We start from the raw sequence: 22,071 nt of genomic DNA, 5'->3' as shown, positions 1-22,071 counted from the left end.
TTCATTTACACACATCTAAAAATTTTAGTGGGAAAGATTGCAAAATTCAAATATAATCAGACCTGTTCTGTATTTCTTGAGTTTAAGTAAGCTTGACTAAGGAATACTTTTGCAGAATCTTCTAAAATAAATTGTTCATATCCTAATTTAGAATTTATAGCCAAGGACCCTCAAAGGTTAAAACAAGTTTCATCTTTGGATGGTGCTTGATAAGCCTGTGAGAAGTCACTCCATAAAAGGGTAGAAATGTCCATCAGTTTTGAGTGTTTTGGAGTATTAGGAAAAGGGGATATAAAATTTATTAAACACAGATCTGATCAACATGAGAGAAATGTTGATTATATAGCACAGGATAGTGAAACTTGAATGTTCTCAGGGAGGCAGCATGCCAGAAGACCTAGGTTCTAGACCTGGCTCCACTATTTTACCAACTCTGTGACTTTATTTCACCTCTGAGCCTTGTTTTCCTCTCCAGTGACAGGAAAATAACACCTACTCTTCCTACCTCACAGGGATGTTGTGAGGGTTTAATTGGTAGATGTGTAAGTTCTTCCAAAATTGTAAAATGCTATACAAGTATAAGGATTTATTATTAATGTATTTGTTCCAAGGTTATTATTAAAAAAACCTGAACATTAAAAAAAAAAAAAAAAGAGACACAATATTCCCGGTGCCTCTGATAAGGATAGAACTGGACACAGAAGAACACACAGCGAATGGACACAGAGAGCAGACAACTGGGGGGGGGAGGGGAGAGAAATAAATAAAAATAAATCTTTTTTAAAAATTTCTTTTGAGATCTCCTCCTTGAACCACTGTTTTTCTAAGAGTGTGTTGTTTAATTTCCATATCTTGTTGCAAAATCTGGACCTCTGGCCCTTGCAGATTTCCAGCTTCACTCCACTGTGGTCATAGAAATTATTTTGTATGATTTTGATCTTTCTGAATTCATTGAGACTTTCTTTGTGGCCTAGCATATGGTCTATCTTGGAGAATGATCCATGTGCACTTGAGAAAAATGTATATCTTGCTGCATTCAGGTGTAATGTTCTGTATATGTCTATGAGGTCCAGCTCCTCTAATATACTGTTCAAAGTTTTTGTTTCTTTATTGATTCTCTTTTGAGATGTTCTGTCCATAGTTGATAGTGGTATATTAAAGTCCCCCAATATAATTGTAGAGACATCTATTCTTTCACTTAGTTTTTCCAGTATTTGCCTCACATATTTGGAGGCACCATTGTTAAGAGCATAAATGTTTATGATTGTTCATTCTTCTTGAAAGATTATCCCTTCCACTAATATGTAGTGTCCATCTTTGTCTCTCACAATTGTTTTGTACTTAAAGTCTATTTTGACAGATATTAATATAGCTACTCCTGCCCTTTTTTGGTTATTGTTTGCTTGTAAATTGTTTTCCAGCCATTCACTTTCAACCTCCTTGAATCCCTGGGTCTAAGATGAGTTTCTTGTAGGCAACATATAGATGGGACATATTTCCTTATCCAATCTTCCAATCTGTGTCTCCTAACAGGTAAGTTTAATCCATTGACATTTAGTGTTATCACTTTAAAGGAATTACTTATATTAGCCATATTTTCTTTGAATTTGTATTTTTGTCTTATGTTGTTTGATTTTTTCCCTCTTTTTGTAGTTTTAGTAGTTCTTACACTCTCCTCGAACTCTGTCTCTCCTGTTTTTTCCTTTCCTCCTGCAGAACTCCCTTTAGTATTTCTTGAAGGGTAAGTTTCTTGTTGGCATACTCTCTTAGTTTCTGTTTATCTGTGAATATTTTGAACACTCCATCATTTTTGAATGCTAGCTTTGCTGGATAGAGTATTCTTGGTTGGAAATTCTTTTCTTTTAGTACCTTGACTATGCCATACCACTGCCTTCTTGCCTCCATGGTTTCAGATGAGAGATCAGCACTTAATCTTATTGAGCCTCCCTTGTATGTGATGGTTCTCTTTTCTCTTGCTGCTTTTAGTTTTTTCTCTTTGTCTTGTGCATTGGATAATTTGACTAGTATATGTCTTGGAGTAGGCCTGTTGGGATTTATACTGTTTGGGGTGTGTTGTGCTTCCTGGACATGTATATCCATCTCCCTCAATAGGTTTGGGAAGTTTTCAGCCATTATTTCCTCCAACATCCCTTCTGTCCCCTTTCCCTTCTCTGTCTTCTGGGATGCCTAAAATGCAATGTTTGTGCATTTTGCATTGTCATTCAGGTTTTTAAGTCCCTGCTGGATTTTTTTCTATCTTTTTATCGATTAATACTACTATCTGTTTGATTTCAGAGGTACTGTCTTCCACATCACTAATTCTTTCCTCTGCCTCTTCAAATCTGCTGTTATTTGCTGAGAGTGTATTTTTTATTTCTTGGATTGTGCTATTGATCCCCATCATCTCTGTGATCTTTTTGTGCATGATCACAATTTCTTCTGTATGCTCTCCAAGTGTTTTCTTAATATGTTTAATCTCTTCCTTCACTTCATTGCATTGGTCCATGATACATGTTCTGAGAGCTTTAATTACTCATTCAGCATTTCACTTCTCTTCCTGGTTTTTAGTTTGTTCATTGTATTGGGCCATGTTTTCCTGATTATTGGTATGGTCTGTAGTTTTTTGTTGCTGTCTAGTCATCATTTTATCTTGTTGGGCTTATTCTGTTGATTATCTTCTTATTCTGGCCTTGGGGTTTAATTAGTTGTTGTTTTTGTGTGCATGTTAAGTCTTCTCTTTGTCACTTTTTTTTTTCTTATTCTATTTCCTTGTTGTTGGCTAAATTCCCTTGAAGGAAAATATTAGGCCCAGAGAAAGCAAAAGGGGTAAGAAAAGAAAAATATAATAGTAGTATTGATAGTGAGTGTTAGCAGAAGAACCATGTGAGATCTAGGAGAATGGACATAGAACTCATGAAAGCTGTGTATAGTTATAACCATAAAAAAGTTGAGTACCTGTAATGAGATATTAAACTGAATATGGGGAGGAATATACCATGAATTAAAAGGTCAGTGTGGTCAGGAGAGAAGGAAAAAGAAAAGAGAGGACAATAACATAAAAAGTGAATAAATGATAGAAAACAGATTAGAGGTATTAGATAAAAAGTCAGAAATATTGGGCGCTAAAAAGAGAGAGGTGAACTGTAAGAGAAACAATAAATGATGGAGGAGAGAATGATGTAAAGGAAACGGGATAGCATTGGTAGCCAAAATCAGTACACAGAGAAAAGAGAAAATTGAGGATGAGGAAGCACAGCAAATAAGAAATGTTGCCTGCAGCACTAATATAAAAAAAAAAGAAAAAAGGGGGTAAAAGGGAGAAAGAAAGAGAGAAGAAAAAAGCAGATGGGGAGAAAAAAGAAAAAGAAAAAGAAAAAAAATGGGGGGGCAGTGGGGGGGATAAAGAGGAAGAAAAAACAAGAAAACAGACTAACAAAAAGACCAGACAAGGCCTCAGATAATGAATCCTCTTTGCAATTGAATAAACTGCTTAGGAGTCTGACCTTCCCCCTTTCTCCCTTCCTCCCTTCCTTCTCTCCCAAGGCAGCAGGAAGGCTGCATGAGGGCTCCTGTAGGAAATTCAAATGGGTCCCTGGTGAACCAACTCACCTGAGAAAATAATGACTCTTAATTTTTTGAGAAAGCACCCATCCCTTGCCAGGAAGCCTAAATATGCTATTGGGAGCCTGTAAAGCACGTCCTACTATCCCTATGCCTTAGGTGTGCTACAAGGGGGCTGGTTAATTTTCTGACTCCACCTTCTCCCAGGCCAAGTTTCCTATCCCAGGGCATTTAGGTAGATTGGGCTCTCTCACCAGATTTGCCCCTTCTCTATTCCTAGGCTCTACTCAAAGCTAATTATCTCCTCCAAACTCAATGAAAAGGGGGGCCCAGGAAATTGAACCTGCACTCCTTGGCCCCTCTGCACGTCCCACCAAAACTCTCCCACTTCCGGAGTTAGTCCGCGTCCAGAGGAGTAGGACAATGCCAGATTCCTGGGAGTGCTGGGCTCAGGAAACAGAGGCCCAGAAGAATGTGGACTTGGGTATTTAGCATGGGCCACAGGGGTTCACACGTTTGGGGGACTTGGGGCTTTGAAACTCCACCCCACGACCGGCAGTTCTCAGTGAACGTCGTGGCTCTTAACCCAGGCGGGGTAGGGATTTACCTTCCCATGGCTGCCTCGTTCAGTGTTAGAAACTCGCAGTTCTACCTTGAGCAAACACCAATTCTGCCGCAGTCTCTCCAGATCCATGTACAGACACCTCCTGCCCTGCAGGTTCCTGAAACAGCCTGCTCCGGTAGGATTCCATTACCACACAGCCAGTCTTTTGTAAGAGAGATGACAACAGTGTACTTACTCAGATACCATCTTGCTCTGCCTGAAGTTACCTTTTTTTTTATCAGTATCAATTCATAGATATGTACTTAATTGTATTCCCAGATTCAGCCATTTACACCGAAATCCCTGAGTTTAGAAACTGCTTCTACGAACGTCCTATAACTTTTTTAAAAAATTAATTTATTGAAGTATATCACTCACTGACATCTTAATGATGTTTAGTTTTCCAATCCATGAACATGGAATGTCCTTCCATTTGATTTCTTTTAGCAATGCACTGTAGTTTTCTGAATATAAGTGCTTTATATCCTTGGTTAAGTTTATTCCTAAATATTTGATTCTTTTGGTCACTATTATAAATGGAATTTTTCTCCTGACTTCCTACTCAGATTGCTCATTATTAGTGTATAGAAACACTACTGATTTTTACATATTAATTTTGTATCCTACCCCCTTGTTCATTAGCTGAACTTGTTCATTAGCTCTAGTAGCTTTGTTGTAGATTTTTGGGGACTTTCTAGGTATAGGTTCATATCATCTGGAAATAGTGAAAGATTTATTCTTGCCTTCAGATTTGGACACCTTTTATTTCTTTTTTTTTAATTTTACTTTGCACATTTAATAATTGAAAATATAAACAATTAAAAACTAAAAAGAAAACACAGTAGAATAAAAGCATTCAGTTCTTAATTATATGTACTGGATACATATAATTTTTTTTTAATCATACAATATGTTACACAATAATTTGGTTCATAGTAACACAATCCTACAGTATTTGTCCTTTTGTGTCTGACTGGCTTTGCTCAACATAATGTTCTCCAGGTTCATCCATGTTGTCATATGCTGTATTAGTCAGGATTCTCTGGGGAAACAGAATCAACAAGAGATATCTGTCAATAGTATGTGATTTTATAAGAGTCTCTCATGTGACCATGGGGATGCACAAGTCCAGGTTCTGCAGGCAGGTTGCAAACAGGGGCTCCAATGAAAGTCCAAAGAAGGTTCTTGACGAATTCTGGGAGATGTTGGCTCTCCAAAGATGAGCTGGGAAATTCTCACTCAATGCTGGAATCACTTCCCCTTTTAAGGCATTCCACTGATTGGATAAAGCATCATTTATTGTTGATGGCAATCTCCCTGACTGATGTAATTGTAATCAGTTATCTATGATTTACCACTGCATTAAAGTCAATGGTGACTAAAGTCCATAAATGCCCTTGTATTACAGTTAGCCCAGTGCTTCCTTAACCAAACTACTGAGCACAATTACCTGGCTGAGTTGACACAATAACCTAACCATCACATATGCTTTATGACTTCATTTCTTCTTAGAGCTGCATAATATTACATTGTGTGAATAGACCACAATTTGTTTATCCATTCATCTGTTGATGGACACCTGGGTTGTTTACAGCTTTTGGCAATCATGAATAATGCCACTATGGACATCAGTGTGCAGATGTCTGTTTGTGTCACTGCTTTCAGTTCTTCTGGGTATATACCCAGTAGTGGTATTGCAGGGTCTCATGGCAAGTCTATATTCAACTTCTTTAGGAACTGCCAAACAGTCTCCCACAGTGCCCTTTCCCTTCTACATTCCCAAAAACTGTGATAAAGTGTTCCTATGTCTCCATATCCTCGCCAACACTTGTAGTTTTCTGTCTTTTTAATAGTGGCCATTCTAATAGGTGTGAAATGATGTCTTGTAGTTTTGATTGGCATTTCCCTAATCATTAGTGAGGTTGAGCATTTCTTCATGTGTGTGTGTGTTTTTTTTAAAAGATTTATTTATTTTATTTAATTCCCGCCCTCCCCCGGTTGTCTGTTCTCTGTGTCTATTTGCTGCGTCTTGTTTCTTTGTCCGCTTCTGTTGTTGTCAGTGGCACGGGAAGTGTGGGGGGCACCATTCCTGGGCAGGCTGCACTTTCTTTCGTGCTGGGCGGCTTTCCTCACGGGCGCACTCCTTGCGCATGGGTCTCCCCTACATGGGGACACCCCTGTGTGGCACCACACTCCTTGCGTGCATCAGCACTGTGCATGGGCCAGCTCCACATGGGTCAAGGAGGCCCAGGGTTTGAACCGTGGACCTCCCATGTGGTAGATGGACGCCCTAACCACTGGGCCAAGTCCGTTTCCCTCTTCATGTGTTTTTTTTGTTTGTTTTCTTTTTTTTGCCATTTGTAATTCTTTGGACAAATGTCTACTCAAGTCTTTTGCTCATTTTTTAATTGGGTCATTTATCTTTTTATTGTTGAGTTGTAACCTCTCTTTATATATCCTGGACATTAACCCTTTATTGGACATGTGATTTCTAAATATTTTCTCCCATTGAGTTGGCTGCCTTTTCACCTTTTTGACAAAGTCCTGTGAGGTGCAAAAGTGTTTAATTTTTAGGAAGTCCATTTATCTATTTTTTTCTATTTTTTTCTTTTGTTGCACATGTTTGGGTATAAGGTCCAAGAAATCACCATTTACTACAAGGTCTTAAAAATATTTCCCTACATTTTCTCCTAGTAGTTTTATGGTCCTGGCTTTTCTTTTTAGGTCTTTGATTCATTTTGAGTTGATTCTTGCATAAGGAGTGAGATAAAGGTCCTCTTTCATTCTTTTGGTTATGGATATCCAGGTCTCCCAGAAACATTTGTTGAAGAGATTGTTTTGATCCATTAACATGGACTTGGTAGGTTTGTCAAAAACCAGTTAGCTGTAGAATGAGGGTTTATTTCTGGACTCTCAATTCTATTCCTCTGACTGATTTGTCCATCTTTATATCAGTACTATGCTGTTTTGACCACTGTAGCTTTGTAATATGTTTCAAAGTCAGGCAGTAAAATTCCTCCCACAACAGTCTTCTTCTTTTTTTTAAAGGGTAGAATATTTTATTGTAATTTATAAGGAGATGGCAGTTGGGTATACAGTCTTCATATGTGACCTTTCTTTTTTGTAAATAAAAAAATTACAAGTTAAGTTTTAAATGCTGACAGCTGATTATATGTCCAGAAAATATGATTAGCTTAATTCATTAATGGTGGCTTCAGGCTTTTCCTTATTAGTGCCAGAAAATTCACTCACCTTTTGTCTCTTTTTATAAAACTGAAATGTTGGCATGCATTTGACTTCAGAGTCTGTAGTAACATCCTGACAGTCATCTACATCTACTTCAAGGAACACCACCTTGTTATTCTTTTCAGAGGGAATGGAAGAAAGGATTGATCATTTTACAAGGCCCACACCCTGTGGCTGAGAAGTCAACTACTACAAGTTTACCTCCAGCACTGTTCAAGGCTGTCTGAATATCTTCCCGGCTCTCGATCTGCATCACCATTTTGACTGCTGGAAGCAATCTGAGGTGGGATGGTGGAATGTGTCAAAAAAGACCCAAAAAGCAGGACAGAGGCAGGGATGCTCTTCTTTTTCAAAATGCTTTTGGCTATTTGGATGCACTTTCCCTTTCAAATGAGTTTGGTAATTGCCTTTTCTAATTCTGTAAAGTAGGCTCCTGGAATTTTGATTGGTATTGCATTTAATCTCTAAATCCGTTTGGGTAAGATTGACATCTTCAAGATATTTATTCTTCCAATCCATGAACACAGAATGTCTTTCCATTTGTTTAGGTCTTTTAAAATTCTTTAACATTGTTTTGAGGTTTCTGCATATAGGTCCTGTACTTCTTTGGTTAAAGTAATTCCTAGGTATTTGAGTTTTTTGTTGCTATTGTCAATGGAAAATTTCCCCTGATTTCCTCCTCAGATTGTTCAATACTAGTGTACAAAAACATTACTGAATTTGCATGTTGATCTTGTATCCTGCCACTTTGCAGAACTCATTTATAAGCTCAAGTAGCTTTGTCATGGATACTTCAAAATTATCTAAGAACAGGATCATGTCATCCACGAACAGTAAAAGCTTTACTTCCTCTTTTCCTATTTGGAAATTTTTAATTTTTTCCCCTTGTCTAATTGCCCTAGCCAGAACTTCTAGTATAATATTGAATAACGATGGTGACAGTGGGCATCCTTGTCTTGGTCCCTCTTTGGGGGGAAGCTTTCAACCTTTCCCCATTAAGTATGATGTTGGCTGTGGGTTTTTCATATATGCCTTTTATCCTATTGAGGAATTTTCCTTCTATTCCTATCTTTTGAAGTGTTTTTATCAAAAAAGGATGCTGGATTTTGTCAAATGCCTTTTCTGCATTGATTGAGATTTTCATGTGCTTTTTTCCTTCAATTTGTTAATGTGGTATATTATGTTGATTGATTTTAGGTTGAACCAGCCTCACTTACCAGGAATAAATCCCACTTGGTTGTAATGTATAAGTCTTTTGATATGCTGTTGGATTCAATTTGCAAATATTTTGTTGAGAATGTTTGCATCTATGCTCATTAGAAAGACTGGTCTGTAATTTTTGTTGTTGTTGCAGTATCTTTATCTAGCTTTGTATTAAGGTGATGTTCACTTCATAAAATGTGATGGGTAATTTTCCCTCCTCTTCAATTTTTTTGGAAGGGTTTAAACAGGATGGGTGTTAATTCTTTTTGAAATGTTGATAGGCTTCACCTGTGAAGCCATCTGGTCCTCAACTTTTCTTTGCTGGGAAATTTTTGATGATGGATTCAATCTCTTTAAATATAATTGGTTTGTTAAGTTCTTGTATTTCTTACAGCATCAGTGTGGGCTGGTTGTAATTTGTAGGAATTTGTCCATTTCATCTAAGTTGTCTAGTTTGCTAGCATACATTTTCTCATAATATCCTCTTATGATCCTTTTTATTTCTGTGGGGTCAGAATGGGATCAAAACAAACAAATGAAACTTTCCCCCTTTCATTTCTGTTTGTATTTAATTTGCATCTTCTCTCTTTTTTCTTTCTTAGTCTAGCTAGGGCGTTGTCAATTTTATTGATCTTCTCAAAGAACCAGCTTTCCGTTTTGTTGATTTTCTCTATTTTTGTTGTTGTTCTCAATTTCATTCATTTCTGCTCTAATCATTATTATTTCTCTCCTTTTGCTTTCTTTGCGATTGGTTTCCTATTCTTTTTCTAGTTTCTCTAGTTGTCCAGTTGAATCTTTTAGTTCAGCTCTTTCTTCTTTTTTAATATAGGCAGTTAGAGCTATAAATTTCCCTCTCAAGACTGCTTTCACTGTATCCCGTAAGAATGGATAAATTGTGCTCTTGTTTTCATTTGTCTCAAAATATTTACTGATTTCACTTGCAATTTCTTCTTTGATCCACTGATTATCTAGGAGGGTATTGTTCAACCTACACACATTTCTGAATTTATTTTTTTCCTATCTATTATTGATTTCTAGTTTCATTCCATTATTATCTGAGAAGGTGCTTTGTAGAATTTCAATATTTTTATTTTATTGAGAATTACATTGTGCCCTAACATGTGGTCTATCCTGGAGAAAGATACATGGACACTTGAGAAGAATGTGTACCCCATTGAATTTGGATGCAGCATTCTATATATGTGTTAGGACTTAGTCATTTATCATATTGTTCAAGTTCTGTTTCCTTTTTGATCTTCTGTCTAGTTGTTCTATCTAATGATGTGAGTTGGGTGTTGAAGTCTCCAATGATTATTGTAGAGATGTCTATTTCTTCCTTCAGTTTTGCCAGAGTTTGTCTCATGTATTTTGGGGCACCCTAGTTAGGTGCCAGAAGAAGAAAAAAGAGAGAAGGGACAGAAGAAATAGTCAAAGAAATAATGGCAGAAAACTTCTCAAATCTAATGAAGGACATGGGCAAACACCTTCAAGAGAGCCAAAGAATCCCAAACAGGATAAACCTGAAGAGAACCATGCCCAGCCATATAGTAGTCAAACTGTTGAATGCTACAGCTATGAGGAGAGTTCTGAAAGTCATGAGAAAAAATACTAAGTGCCAATTTCTGATTAGAAACCATGGAGGCAGAAGGAAGTGGGACAAAATATTTTAAATGTGGAAGAAAACAATCATCAATCAAGAATTTTATATCCAGTGAGACAGTCTTTCAATAATGAGGAAAATTAAGATATTCCCAAATAAACAGAAGTTGATGGATTTCATTACTAGGACACCTATAAGCAATGCTAAGAGGATTTCTTCAGACTGAAGGATAGCACACTAGTTAGTGGATTGAAGCAGAATAAAATAATAAAGACCTCCAGTGAAGGTAACAATACAGGTAATTATAAATACCAGCATGATTATATTTTATTTTTTGGTATATAACTCCACTTTTTACTTCTTATGGGTTCTAAATGCAAGTACATAAAAAGTATTATAGATCTATGGTTTTGGACCTACAAAGTATAAAGACATACTATGTAAAAATGTACAAAAAGGGGGTTACAGGTGGGTAGAGAAACAGTGTTTGTGTATGTTATTTAAGTTAAGCTGGTAGCATATCAAATGTGATATAGACTTAGAATTTTAAATTTAGGGAAACGGACTTTGGCCCAGTGGTTAGGGCATCCACCTACCACATGGGAGGTCCGTGGTTCAAGCCCCGGGCCTCCGTGACCGGTGTGGAGCTGGCCCATGCGCAGTGCTGATGCGCGCAAGGAGTGCTGTGCCACACAGGGGTGTCCCCATGTAGGGGAGCCCCACGCGCAAGGAGTGCACCCATAAGGAGAGCCGCCCAGCTCGAAGGAGGGAGCAGCCTGCCGAGGAATGGCGCCGCCCACACTTCCCATGCCGCTGACGACAACAGAAGCGGACAGATAAACAAGACGCAGCAAAAAGACACAGAAAACAGACAACCGGGGGAGAGGAGGGAAATTAAAATAAATAAAAATAAATCTTTAAAAAAAAAAAAGAATTTTAAATTTATGGTAAGCACAAAGACAATATCTGAAAAAATATAGACAGAAGGAAATAAGGGACTCAAAATGGTAAATTACAAAAAAAAAAAAAACAAAAAACAAAAACCCACAAATAAATATGAAAGTAGGCATCAATAGGAAAAAATGAGGGCCAAAAAAAGAAATTAAATAAATGGAGGAAATTCCATGTTCATGGGTTGCAAGACTAAATATTATGAAGATGTCAATTCTACCCCAAAGCAATTAAGAGATTCAATGTAATCCCCATAAAAAATCTAACAGCCTTCTTTGCAGAAAAAGGCAAAGTCAACTGTTAAATTCATATGTAAGGGTAAGGCATTCTGAATTGCCAAAACCATCTTGAAAAAGAAGAATGAAGTTGGAAGACTCACTTCCTGATTTTAAAACTTATTACAAAGCCACAGCAATCAAAACAGCATGGTACTGGCACAAGGAAACAGACGAATAGAATGAGAGTTCAGAAATAAACATTTACATCTATAGTCAATTGATTTCTGACAATGTGCCAATTCCATTCAATAGGAAAGAATAGCTCTCCAAAAAAATTGTCAGGAAAATCTGGATATCAATATGCAAAAGAATGTGGAACAGTCATCCCTGAGGGGCCGTTGCAAACTCTCCTCAGAAGACCACTCCAGCCTGGTCGGGAATTTCAGAAAAGTAACTTTGCTTTTCTTGGAGGCACCAGGAAGGATTAAGTGGCCTGGGAAAGGGCAGGAGAACGCGGAGGGTAGCGATGGGGGCTTCGTGAAGGAAGACGAAGGGGAGTCTGCAGGAACCCCGAGGAAGACGCCTGGAATATCTGACTGCACTTTCTTCTTGTCCTGCCATCTCCTTTCTCAGGTGAAAGGTCTGGACCTCCAAGCGCTCAGGCAGACACTACGTCACCGCCTCGCTGTGGGCGCGGAGGACTCCACTTCGGGGCGGGAAGAGAAGGGTCTGCTCACTCCTCTGCTCGCCGCAGCGGTGACTCGGCAGGCGGAATTTCGTGGCGACGGAACCGCTGCCGGTGGCCGCGAAAGCCAGAGCCGCGGAGCCGGCGCGGGCGAAGGAGAGCACAGCGAGCTCCGGGGCCCGAGGGAGCGGCCCTGGGGCCCCGGGAGTTGAGCGGCGGCCGCGGGCGATGGGAGCGTGCCCCTCGGCAGCCCCCGCGGCGCGGAGAGCGCCGGCCTGAGCCGCGCCGGCCAGCCGTATCAATGCGTGGCGGAGATCGGGGAAGGCCCCTGGGGAGGGTGTTCGAGGCCCCGGTCCTGAAAAACGCGGGCCTTTTGGTGGCGCACAAGCGCGTGCGGGTGCAGAGCGGCGAGGAGCACGCGCCTCTCTCCGCCCTCCGAGAGGTGGCGGTGCTGACGCTGTGGTCCGAGCCGCGAGCCCGCGCGCGGGACCTGGCCGCAGGGCGAGGCGAAAGACACGGCAGGAAACGGGACCTGCGCAGCCCTCCCCGCGCTGTGCGAGGTGTCTTCTCCCGGCCCTCCCAGAGAAGTCCGAGGGAGTTAGGTGCCTTATAAGAACAGAAGCCAATCCAAGTCACCACCATCTCCACGCATTTTCCTTCGGTCATTGGGGGTATTTTTGAGACAGAAAGAGAGAGGTAGTAGGAGCTGGCCTGATAATTAATGGTAAGAGCACTTCACCAGTCGATTCTAGTCAGTTAAAAATGCAGAAATTTTCAAGAATATTTTTGCCAAACATATCCCCAGTTTCTATATTAAAGATGCGTAATCAGTGATTTTTAATGGTCTGAAGAGCTTCACTGCGCGGCCCAGTTTCAAACTGTCGTTTAAAAAGGTTTTTTTCCTAAGAATGTTACCTTCTTCTCATTGTTCCTTCTTATCTCCAGTATAGTCTTTAGACTACTCCAAAAGGTTAGATGTGAGTCCAAGATGTGGTATCTTTAGATTCTAAATTTTCTGCATTGCTTTTCCTGGATAAGTTTGTGCACTCACTTGGGTGGGGAGTCAGCAGTCCTTGAGAGCCTTGCCGGCGAAATTACTGGTATTAAAGTGTATGTAATTTAGGATAATGGTATTTTCTAAATAATTCTGGAATTTCCCCCACTGTGTAGTTTACATTGTATGGTGTGTCTTTTCTTTTTTCTTTTAAACAGAGACGTAGTTTATAGTTGTCAACTAAAGGAATGCACAGAAACTTTTACAAATTGGATTATGATTTTACCTTTCTCAACTCTTAAGATACTCCATTGGAAAAGCCTGTCTTAGAGTCTTCTTCCTATTCTCTTATCCAACTCTTCAACGAAGGCATGCCTACTGTGTACACTGTGGATGAAATTATGTAAAAAAGCACACCCAAATATTTTTGTAAAAAGTCAAATAATTTTAACATTAGTCATCAAAGTGAAGAGAACCATGGCTGACTTTTGCAATACCAAGCCCTCTATAGACTCAGGGAGTCCATGTCTTTACAAAATCTTCCTGGGAGGGTTTAAATTGTCTTCTCCTATCCGGAGCTGGGGATTTGTGTGGTGCTTTGTTGTGAGACAGATTCAGGCTATGAAGGGCAGCAAAGAATCAAATCATAAATACATTAAAAAGGTAGTAATTTTAAATATAGGATCTCATTATACCTCCACTTTAGCCAATAAAGGAGGGAGGAACAAGAGGTAATGAGATTGGGAAAATGGGTGTTTTAGGAAGGTGGGATTATATATAAAAGCTATACATTAAAAAAAAAAAAAAGGAATATGAAGGGAAACCCCTACCTCACACTATATATGGAAATTAACTTGGAATGGATCAAAGACCTAAATATAAGAATGAAACTATAAAAAAGCCATGGAAACAAGCACAAAAACCAGGAAAAGAAAAGGAGAGCTCAACAGATGCCACCTTGTGCCTTGCATATGACAGAGGAGTCCAGGATTGCTAGCAGCTGGTTTTCAGGAAGAAGTTATAGTCCTGATGAGACCTTGATTTGGACATTTTCATGGAGGCAGTACTGTAAGATAATAAATTGCCATTGTAAAAGTCAACCCATTTCTGGTACATTGCTTTCGGCAGCCTAGCAGACTAGAACAGGGACTTCATCAAAATTTTTAAAACTTCTGGGCATAGAAGGACTTCATGAAAATAAAAATAAAACTTAGAGAATGGGAGAAAATTTTTGGGACCCACATATCCACTAAGGATTTAATATACAGAATATATAAAGAAATCCTACAATAACAAAAAGAAAAAGAACCCAAGTAATAAATGGGCAAAAGTCTTGAGTACAGTTTTCCAAAGAAGATATACAAATGGCTAATAATCATATGAAAAGCTGCTTAACATCATTAGACATTAGGAAATGCAAACCTAAACCACAACATCATTTCGCAACCATTAGTATGGCAACTATCTTTAAAAAAAGAAATTCTTCTTATATGCTGTTGGATTTGATTTGCAAGTATTTTGTTGAGAATTTTTGCATTTATGTTTATTAGAGAGATTGGTCTGTAATTTTCTTGTAGTATCTTTATCTAGTTTTGGTATTAGGGTGATGTTGGCTTTATAAAATGTGTTGGGTCCTTCTTTTCAATTTTTTGAGAGTTTAAATAGTTTTGGTATTAATTCTTCTTAAAATGCTTGGCAGAATTCACCTGTGAAGTCATCTGGTCCTACATTTGTCTCTGTTGGAAGATTTTGATGACTGATTCAATCTCTTTGCTTGTGATTGGTTTGATGAGTTCCTCTGTTTCTTGTAGAGTCAGTGTTGTTGTTTATTTCCAGGAATTTGTCCATTTCATCTAAGTTGTCTAACAAATACTCTTGTTTCATAACAAAGCAAGGTATTTATGGTGGGGTGATATATGGGAGCCTATATAATGTTATGTATATGTTTTGTAAGTTTACAACTTTTACTATATACTTATTTTTTATGTATGAATGATATAGTTCAATAAATTGTTTTTAAAATTTTTAAAACGGAAAATAAGTGTTAGGATGTAGAGAAACAGAAGCATCCGTTTATCATTACTGGGAATGTAAAATGGTACAGCAAATGTAGAGAACAGTTTGGCAGTTCCCTTAAGAAGTATAGAATTGCCATATGACCCAGAAACCCCACTTCTAGGTATATACTCAAAAGAACTGAAAGCAGGAAATTGAACAGATATTTGCACAATAACGTTGATAGAGGTATTATTCACAATTGCCAAAAGATAAGAGCAACCCAAGTGTCCTTCAGCAAATGAATAAACAAAATGTGGTGCGTGTGTGTATATATATGTGTGTGTGTGTATATATATATATATATATAAAATAGATTATCTTGTAAAAAGGAATGTTTTAATACATACGACAACATGTATAACATCTTGAAGATATGTTGAATAAAATAAGCCAGACACAAAAAGCCAAACATTGTAGGATCTTACTGATATGAAATAATTAGAATAAGCACAATTCAGAGAGTCAGAAACTAGAATATAGGTTACCAGGGGCTGGGGTGGAGAGAGGATTTGGACAGTTAATGCTTAAATGGTACAGGGTTTCTGTTTGGGGTGATAGAATTGTTTTGGTAATGGATGGTGGTGATGGTTGCATAACATTATGAATGTAATAACACTGAATTATACATTTGAATTATGGTTAAAAGATTAACTCTTAGGTTGCATATATTTTATAAGAGTAATTTTTTTAAAAACTGGGAAATGGATGTGGCTCATCCAACTGGGCTCCCATTTACCATAGAGGAGGTCCAGGGTTCAATGCCCAGGGCCTCCTGGTGAGGGCAAGCTGGCCCACGTAGAGTGCTGGCCCAAGCTGGAATGCCGCCCCGCGGAGGAGTGCCCCCCTGCATGGGAATGCTGCCAAGTGTGGGAAAGCCACCCTGCACAGGAGTGCTGGCCAACGCTGAGAGCTGGTGCAGCAAGATAACACAAGAGACACAGAGGAAAGAAAATAAGACGACGTAGCAGAACAGGGAGTTGAGGCTGTGCAAGAGAGTAATCGCCTCTCTCCCACTCTGGAAAGTCCCAGGATCGGTTTCCGGAGCCACCTAATGAGAATACAAGCAGACACAGAAGAATACACAGAGAATGGACAAAGAGAGCAGACAATGGGGGGAATGGGATGGGGGTGGGAATAAATAAAAAATAAATCTTTAAAAAAAACTAGGGGAAATGATGTGGCTCAAGCACTTGAGTGTCCACCTACTACATGGGAGGACCTGGGTTCTCCTAAAAAAAGAAAAACAAACTAACAACAAAAACAAAAAGAAAGAAAACCAAACGACAAGCAAAAACAAATTATAAAACTAACTCAGGGAAGCCCATGTGGCTCAGTGGTTGAGTGCTAGCTACCCACATAAGAGGTCCTGGATTCAATTCCTGGCCCTGGGTACTTCAAAACAAGCAAACAAACATAGGACTACAGAAAACACAGTGAAAATTATAAACTATGGGCTTTAGTGTAGTATAATTATAATAATATTGTTTCATCAATTGTAACAAAGGCACCATACTAATGTAAAATGTTAATAAAAGAAAACTCTGCAAGTGAGGGAGGATATATGGGAACTCTGTATTTTCCACATGATTGTTCTGTAAGCCTACAACTTCTCTAATTAAAATAAGTAAAAAAATAAAGATAATAAGACTAAATAAAAGAGAATATGAAATAAAAATGTATGGATTTGAAGTTATTTAAAATATATATAATTTTCAAAATGAATACTCAGTATTAAGTATAAATAAATGCATTTTCTAATTAATTCAACAGCAGCATTCTGAATGACATACCATTCAGAAATATTTCAACATTAAACACTTTTCTTCACTATTGTAGTATATTGTTGTTGTTGTTTTTAAAGATTTATTTTATTTATTTCTCTCCCCTTCCCCCCCATTGCCTGCTCTCTGTGTCCATTCGCTGTGTGTTCTTCTGCATCTGCTTGCATTATCAGGCAGCACTGGGAATCTGCATCTTTTTTGTTGGGTCATCTTGCTGCATCAGCTCTCTCTGTCTACAGCACCACTCCTGGGCAGCCTGCGTTTTTTTCATGCGGGGTGGCTCTCCTTGCAGGGCACATACCTTGCATGTGGGGCACTCCTACATGGGAGCACCCCTGCGTGGCATGGCACTCACTGTGCAAGGCAGCACTGCTCATGGGCCAGCTTACCACACAGGTCAGGAGGTCCTGGGGATCGAACCCTGAACCCTCCATATGGCAGATGGATGCTCTATCAGTTGAACCATGTCTGCTTTCCTATATTGTGATATTTTAAGAGAGAAATTAAAGGCCAGAACTAATAGTCTTAGATCACCATTTCTATTTTTGCAATCTTAAACAAACCAGGATTTTGTCTAGAATAGTGAGAAAGGAAACTCCTTCTTAAACATAACTAAAATATTCACTTAACTTTACCAAGTATGCAAATGCAATCCAAAACTGCAGAAAGACTTAAAAAAAAAAAAAAAAAAGCAGACAAAAAGGGGCCTTGGATGGTGTCCCTTTTTATTTCAGGAAGGAGGGTGTGGTGTGTTTCTAATACAGTTCTGGTAATTTTTCAAGAGGTTCTCTCTCAAGGACCTTCTTCTAAGCTGGACAGGGGAGAGACAATATCCTGATGGTGTCGAAGACTGTTCCTAACAAGCCAATGCTATCTCTACTGACAGAGTAGAGTGGAGGCTCTTAACCTTTTTTGTTCCACGGACTCCTTTGCCAGTCAGGTGAAAACCATGGACCTCTTAGGAAGTCCACACTATACTGTATTATTTAATAAAAATACCACACTTGTACCAACACATCCCCATAAGAATAATGTTTTTCTTAATTTAAATTCAAGCTCACGGACCTCTTGTTAAGAACCCCTGGAGGAGAGGAAGGAAGACAGCAGTTACCAGATTACCTGTTACTGAAATGTATTTCTATATAAAGAAATACTACATCCATGGAAAAGAGAGTGGATGACTCCTAGGAGATGGATCTGTTCCTTTAGTCATAATATATCTTTTTTTTGGCTTGTTCAAAATGCATATTTCTGGGTCCCACCCAAGACTTATTGAATAGATTCTCCCTAGTGGCATTACATTGACTTCACTGATAATGTTCTTCACTAAGAACCAGTATTATAAGATAATGAATTTAATAGTGAACTCAATAGAGAGTGACTAAGTTAATAAATTTATAATAGACTTTTGCTAGGAAAGCCTGATTCACTATCACTAACTGAGAAGAGTTCTGCTTATAAAGGCATATCTGCATTAAACCTAAAATACAGATATCATCATATATTCTCACCCAGGTTTCTCTGATGACCAAGCATGAGAAAGCTGAAGAGGGTTTCATGCCTAGGTATGAAACTGAATGAAACTAACAAATAGACACACAACTTTGGCTTTATTAGCCTAAACTATAAACCAGTCTTAGATATCATATAACCAAAATGTTCATATTAGATATACTCCATTAAATTATTTTACCAATTATTATAGAGTAAATTTTAAAGCAGTAAGTCTAGCGTTATGAGAATGAAAGAATAAACAAAACCCTTCTCTTGCTGCATTTGAGTTTCATCCTCCTTTAAGATTTCTAGCTGTTACCCTGGTAACCTGATAAAGGTTAAAGACATAAAATATGTTTCTAGACAACTTTGCTTATAGTAAAAACAACTCCTAATTGTTTAATTGTATCTGGACTGGGATGCACTATATATATATATATTTTTTTTTGCAAGGGGGGGAATTAAAAAGAGGTTTATTATGAGACATGATACAGCTATACTGTGTTATTAAATTAATTTTTAAAATATTATTATTGTATATAATCATGTATTAGACTAATATCAGGATTAAAGATTACAACTAAATATTTTTTAGTTTTCAAAGATATAGAATGATAAAATACAGAGGTGAAATTAATATTTTAAAAAGTAGACTGATGTGCTTTACTCCTTCACTAGAAATTTTTTCCTCGTGGAATATAAGTATTTAGCATTTCAAAGGTCCACAGAGTTGGTAATTTCATTTTTTTTCTTTCAAAGGTATTGTATTTTTAGTGTTAGAATATTAGTTTTAAAGTAACTTTTCTGTTTCATTTGCATTCTTCATAAACAAAGTACTTGATCTATTTTTTTCAGCTTTTTTTTTGTCTTTATTTTTTTAATGTTACATTAAAAAGATATGGGGTCCCCAAATATCCCCCATGGGATGCACTATAAATAAACTGATAGGGATACATGCTTTGGGGTTCCCACAGTGTGGTGACTCTGAAAACTGACATGTCTCTTCTGGGACCCTGGAAAGTAAGCTAATGGAATTGTTCAAAGAGATATTGGCTCCTCTACCCCATGGAGGTTCTCATCTTATTTGTTTGTTTGTTTATTTCTCTCTCCTTCCCCCCTCCCACCCCCCCCCACCCCCGCCGCCCCGGTTGTCTGTTCTCTGTGTCTATCTGCTGCGTTGTCTTCTTTGTCCGCTTCTGTTGTTGTCAGTGGCTCAGAAATCTGTGGTTCTCATCTTTTTGCACCAATGCTGTGCTGTGTGGGCTGCTACAAGGACTTCCAGTGCTAATGAGGACTACCTGATGTTACCTCATTGGCAGGCTATTTGTTCCTGTTTAATATCCTTTTGAGTAAACTGGTGCTAAGTTTTCTGAGTTTGATGTTAAAATATAAAAAGACCCTGTTGATCAGAGCAGATATATTAATTTTATATTTATATCTGAGTGTTTAATTAACCCTAAAAAGACTGACCCCTCTGGTGGGTGTGGGAGTATATCATTTCCTATGTTTTAATTTCATAGTAACTATTAATTGTTTCATCTTATACCAAATTTACACTTAATTTTCTTCTTCACTAAACATGAAATAAAATAGATCATAAAGATTTTGTGTTTAATTATAAAACAGTAAGATTATCACATCAATTTAATCATTATAAGTAATTTAAATATAGTTAAGTACAATGACTTTTAAAACATTATAACTCAAAATAATAGAAAACAAAGTTAACTAATGAAGTAATATTGAGTTCCAGGCATTTCTGTGGCAGGAAAAAATAAAAAGTTTTAAAAAATATTACATTTTCTCAGCAAAATGTCTCTTAAATCAGTTTCCTTTCAAATCGTCCTTCATGTTTTAAATGAAGCTTCTTCGAAAGAATCAAGTTGCAAATTTCTTTTTAACACATACAAATGTATATACTACATGCTGGAATCAAATACCTGAAGGAGTTGGAATCTTATGAATACAGCCAGGACAACAGTGGAGAGAGTCATGAACAAATACATCACAATCCACACAGAAAACATTTTGGCATACATTGCAAACATAGACCTGCAGTGAAAAGAAGAAAAGTGATTAAACAAAAATAATTTCCAAAAGTTAAATATAGCATAGCTAGAACACATTCAAATTGCTTTGCTCTTTAATATCCCTAGTAATTTTTCCCCATCCACCTATTTTATTACTTCCCATGTATAATATACCCCAAAAATTATGCCTTGGAAATTAGGGAATGACTATTTTTTTAGTCCTTAAAGTCTCTTGTATTATAAGGCACTCTTTTTTTTTTTTTTAATTTCTCTCCCCTTCCCCCCAGTTTGTAGTTTGTCTGTTCTCTGTGTCTATTTGCTGCGTGTTCTTCTGTTTGCTTCTGTTGTCAGCGGCACGGGAATCTGTGTTTCTTGTTGTGTCAGCTCTCCGTGTGTGTGGCACCATTCTTGGGCAGGCTGAACTTTCTTTTGCGCTGGGCGGCTCTCCTAATGGGTGCACTCCTTGCGCGTGGGGCTCCCCTACGTGGGGGACACCCCTGCGTGGCACGGCACTCCTCGTGTGCTTCAGCACTGCACGTGGGCCAGCTCCACACGGGTCAAGGAGGCCCGGGGTTTGAACCATGGACTTCCCATGTGGTAGACGGACGCCCTAACCACTGGGCCCAGTCTGCTTCCCATAAGGCACTCTTACTTATGTTAAGTAACTGTCTGAGAAAGACACATGGGCTAGAAATCAGTATGGTTTTGAATGTTTAGAGAGCTTACCTGACTGGTTTAGTTAAAAAGAGAACCACACATTTAATTATACTTAGGGACTGATTCTACAATTTCAAAAGTTGTATTTTCCTTTTAATTAAACCTTTTAAAAACACAACAAATGACACATATATACATTTCAAACAACACAGAAGTAAAGATGATGTGTTCTTAAAAATTGTCAAGTGATTCAAAAGTGGCTTCAGTGAGAATGAAGCTACTAATGTCAAAGCTTGTAAAAAATGTTAATACACGGGAAATGGACTTGGCCCAGTGGTTAGGGCGTCCGTCTACCACATAGGAGGTCCGTGGTTCAAACCCCGGGCCTCCTTGACCCGTGTGGAGCTGGCCCATGCGCAGTGCTGATGCGCGCAAGGAGTGTTGTGCCCCACAGGGGTGCCCCCGTGTAGGGAAGCCCCACGCACAAGGAGTGCACCCTTAAGGAGAGCCGCCCAGCGTGAAAGAGAGTGCAGCCTGCCCAGGAATGGCGCCGCCCACACTTCCCGTGCCGCTGATGACAGCAGAAGCGGACAAGGAAACAAGACGCAGCGAGTGGACACAGAGAACAGACAACCGGGGGAGGGGGGGATTAAATAAAAATAAAATAAATCTTTAAAAAAAATTTTAAAAAAAATGTTAATACAATTGATTTATGAAATGTGAGAGTAGAATAAATATTGCAATTAATATTTCATATACTTTATAAACTAGTTTTAAATAGGAATACAACTATTAATAAATTTTTAAAATTTTAGATAGATGATTTTGACTCTATATAAGTTTAGATATTCAAATTGGCCCCCTTCAAAATTTTTCAAAAAATATTTTCTCATTTGTTAAACGGGGAAACCACCTTTTATCTGTTGCTACTTTTTAAAAATAAAGATTGATTTATTTATGTATTTTCTCTTCCCTCCCTCCCCGCCCCA

At 38.2% G+C, this 22,071-nt stretch overlaps 1 protein-coding gene across 10 annotated transcripts in view; it reads right to left on the bottom strand.

The window, feature by feature from the left end:
* GTF2H2 (general transcription factor IIH subunit 2) overlaps positions 1–22,071 on the bottom strand; it is a 116,606-nt gene that overhangs the window by 55,669 nt on the left and 38,866 nt on the right. For 4 of the 10 annotated variants that reach the window (XM_058309839.2, XM_004465620.5, XM_058309845.2 and 1 more), the window contains exons 16-17: positions 20,336–20,447; positions 19,603–19,794 (exon numbers count right to left, since the gene is read on the bottom strand). In XM_058309839.2, coding sequence (XP_058165822.1) covers positions 19,730–19,794; positions 20,336–20,447 — 177 coding nt within the window. In that variant the 3' untranslated portion in view covers positions 19,603–19,729. Of the gene's footprint in view, positions 1–16,681; positions 17,378–19,602; positions 19,795–20,276; positions 20,448–22,071 lie in introns of those variants that run through there. The other 6 variants (XM_058309859.2, XR_009188564.2, XM_004465621.4 and 3 more) reach the window with 6 other exon arrangements.

Source organism: Dasypus novemcinctus, chromosome 2 (genome assembly GCF_030445035.2).
Source record: "Dasypus novemcinctus isolate mDasNov1 chromosome 2, mDasNov1.1.hap2, whole genome shotgun sequence".
Lineage (NCBI taxonomy): Eukaryota > Metazoa > Chordata > Mammalia > Cingulata > Dasypodidae > Dasypus > Dasypus novemcinctus.
This window is presented reverse-complemented; position numbering and strand designations above follow the sequence as displayed.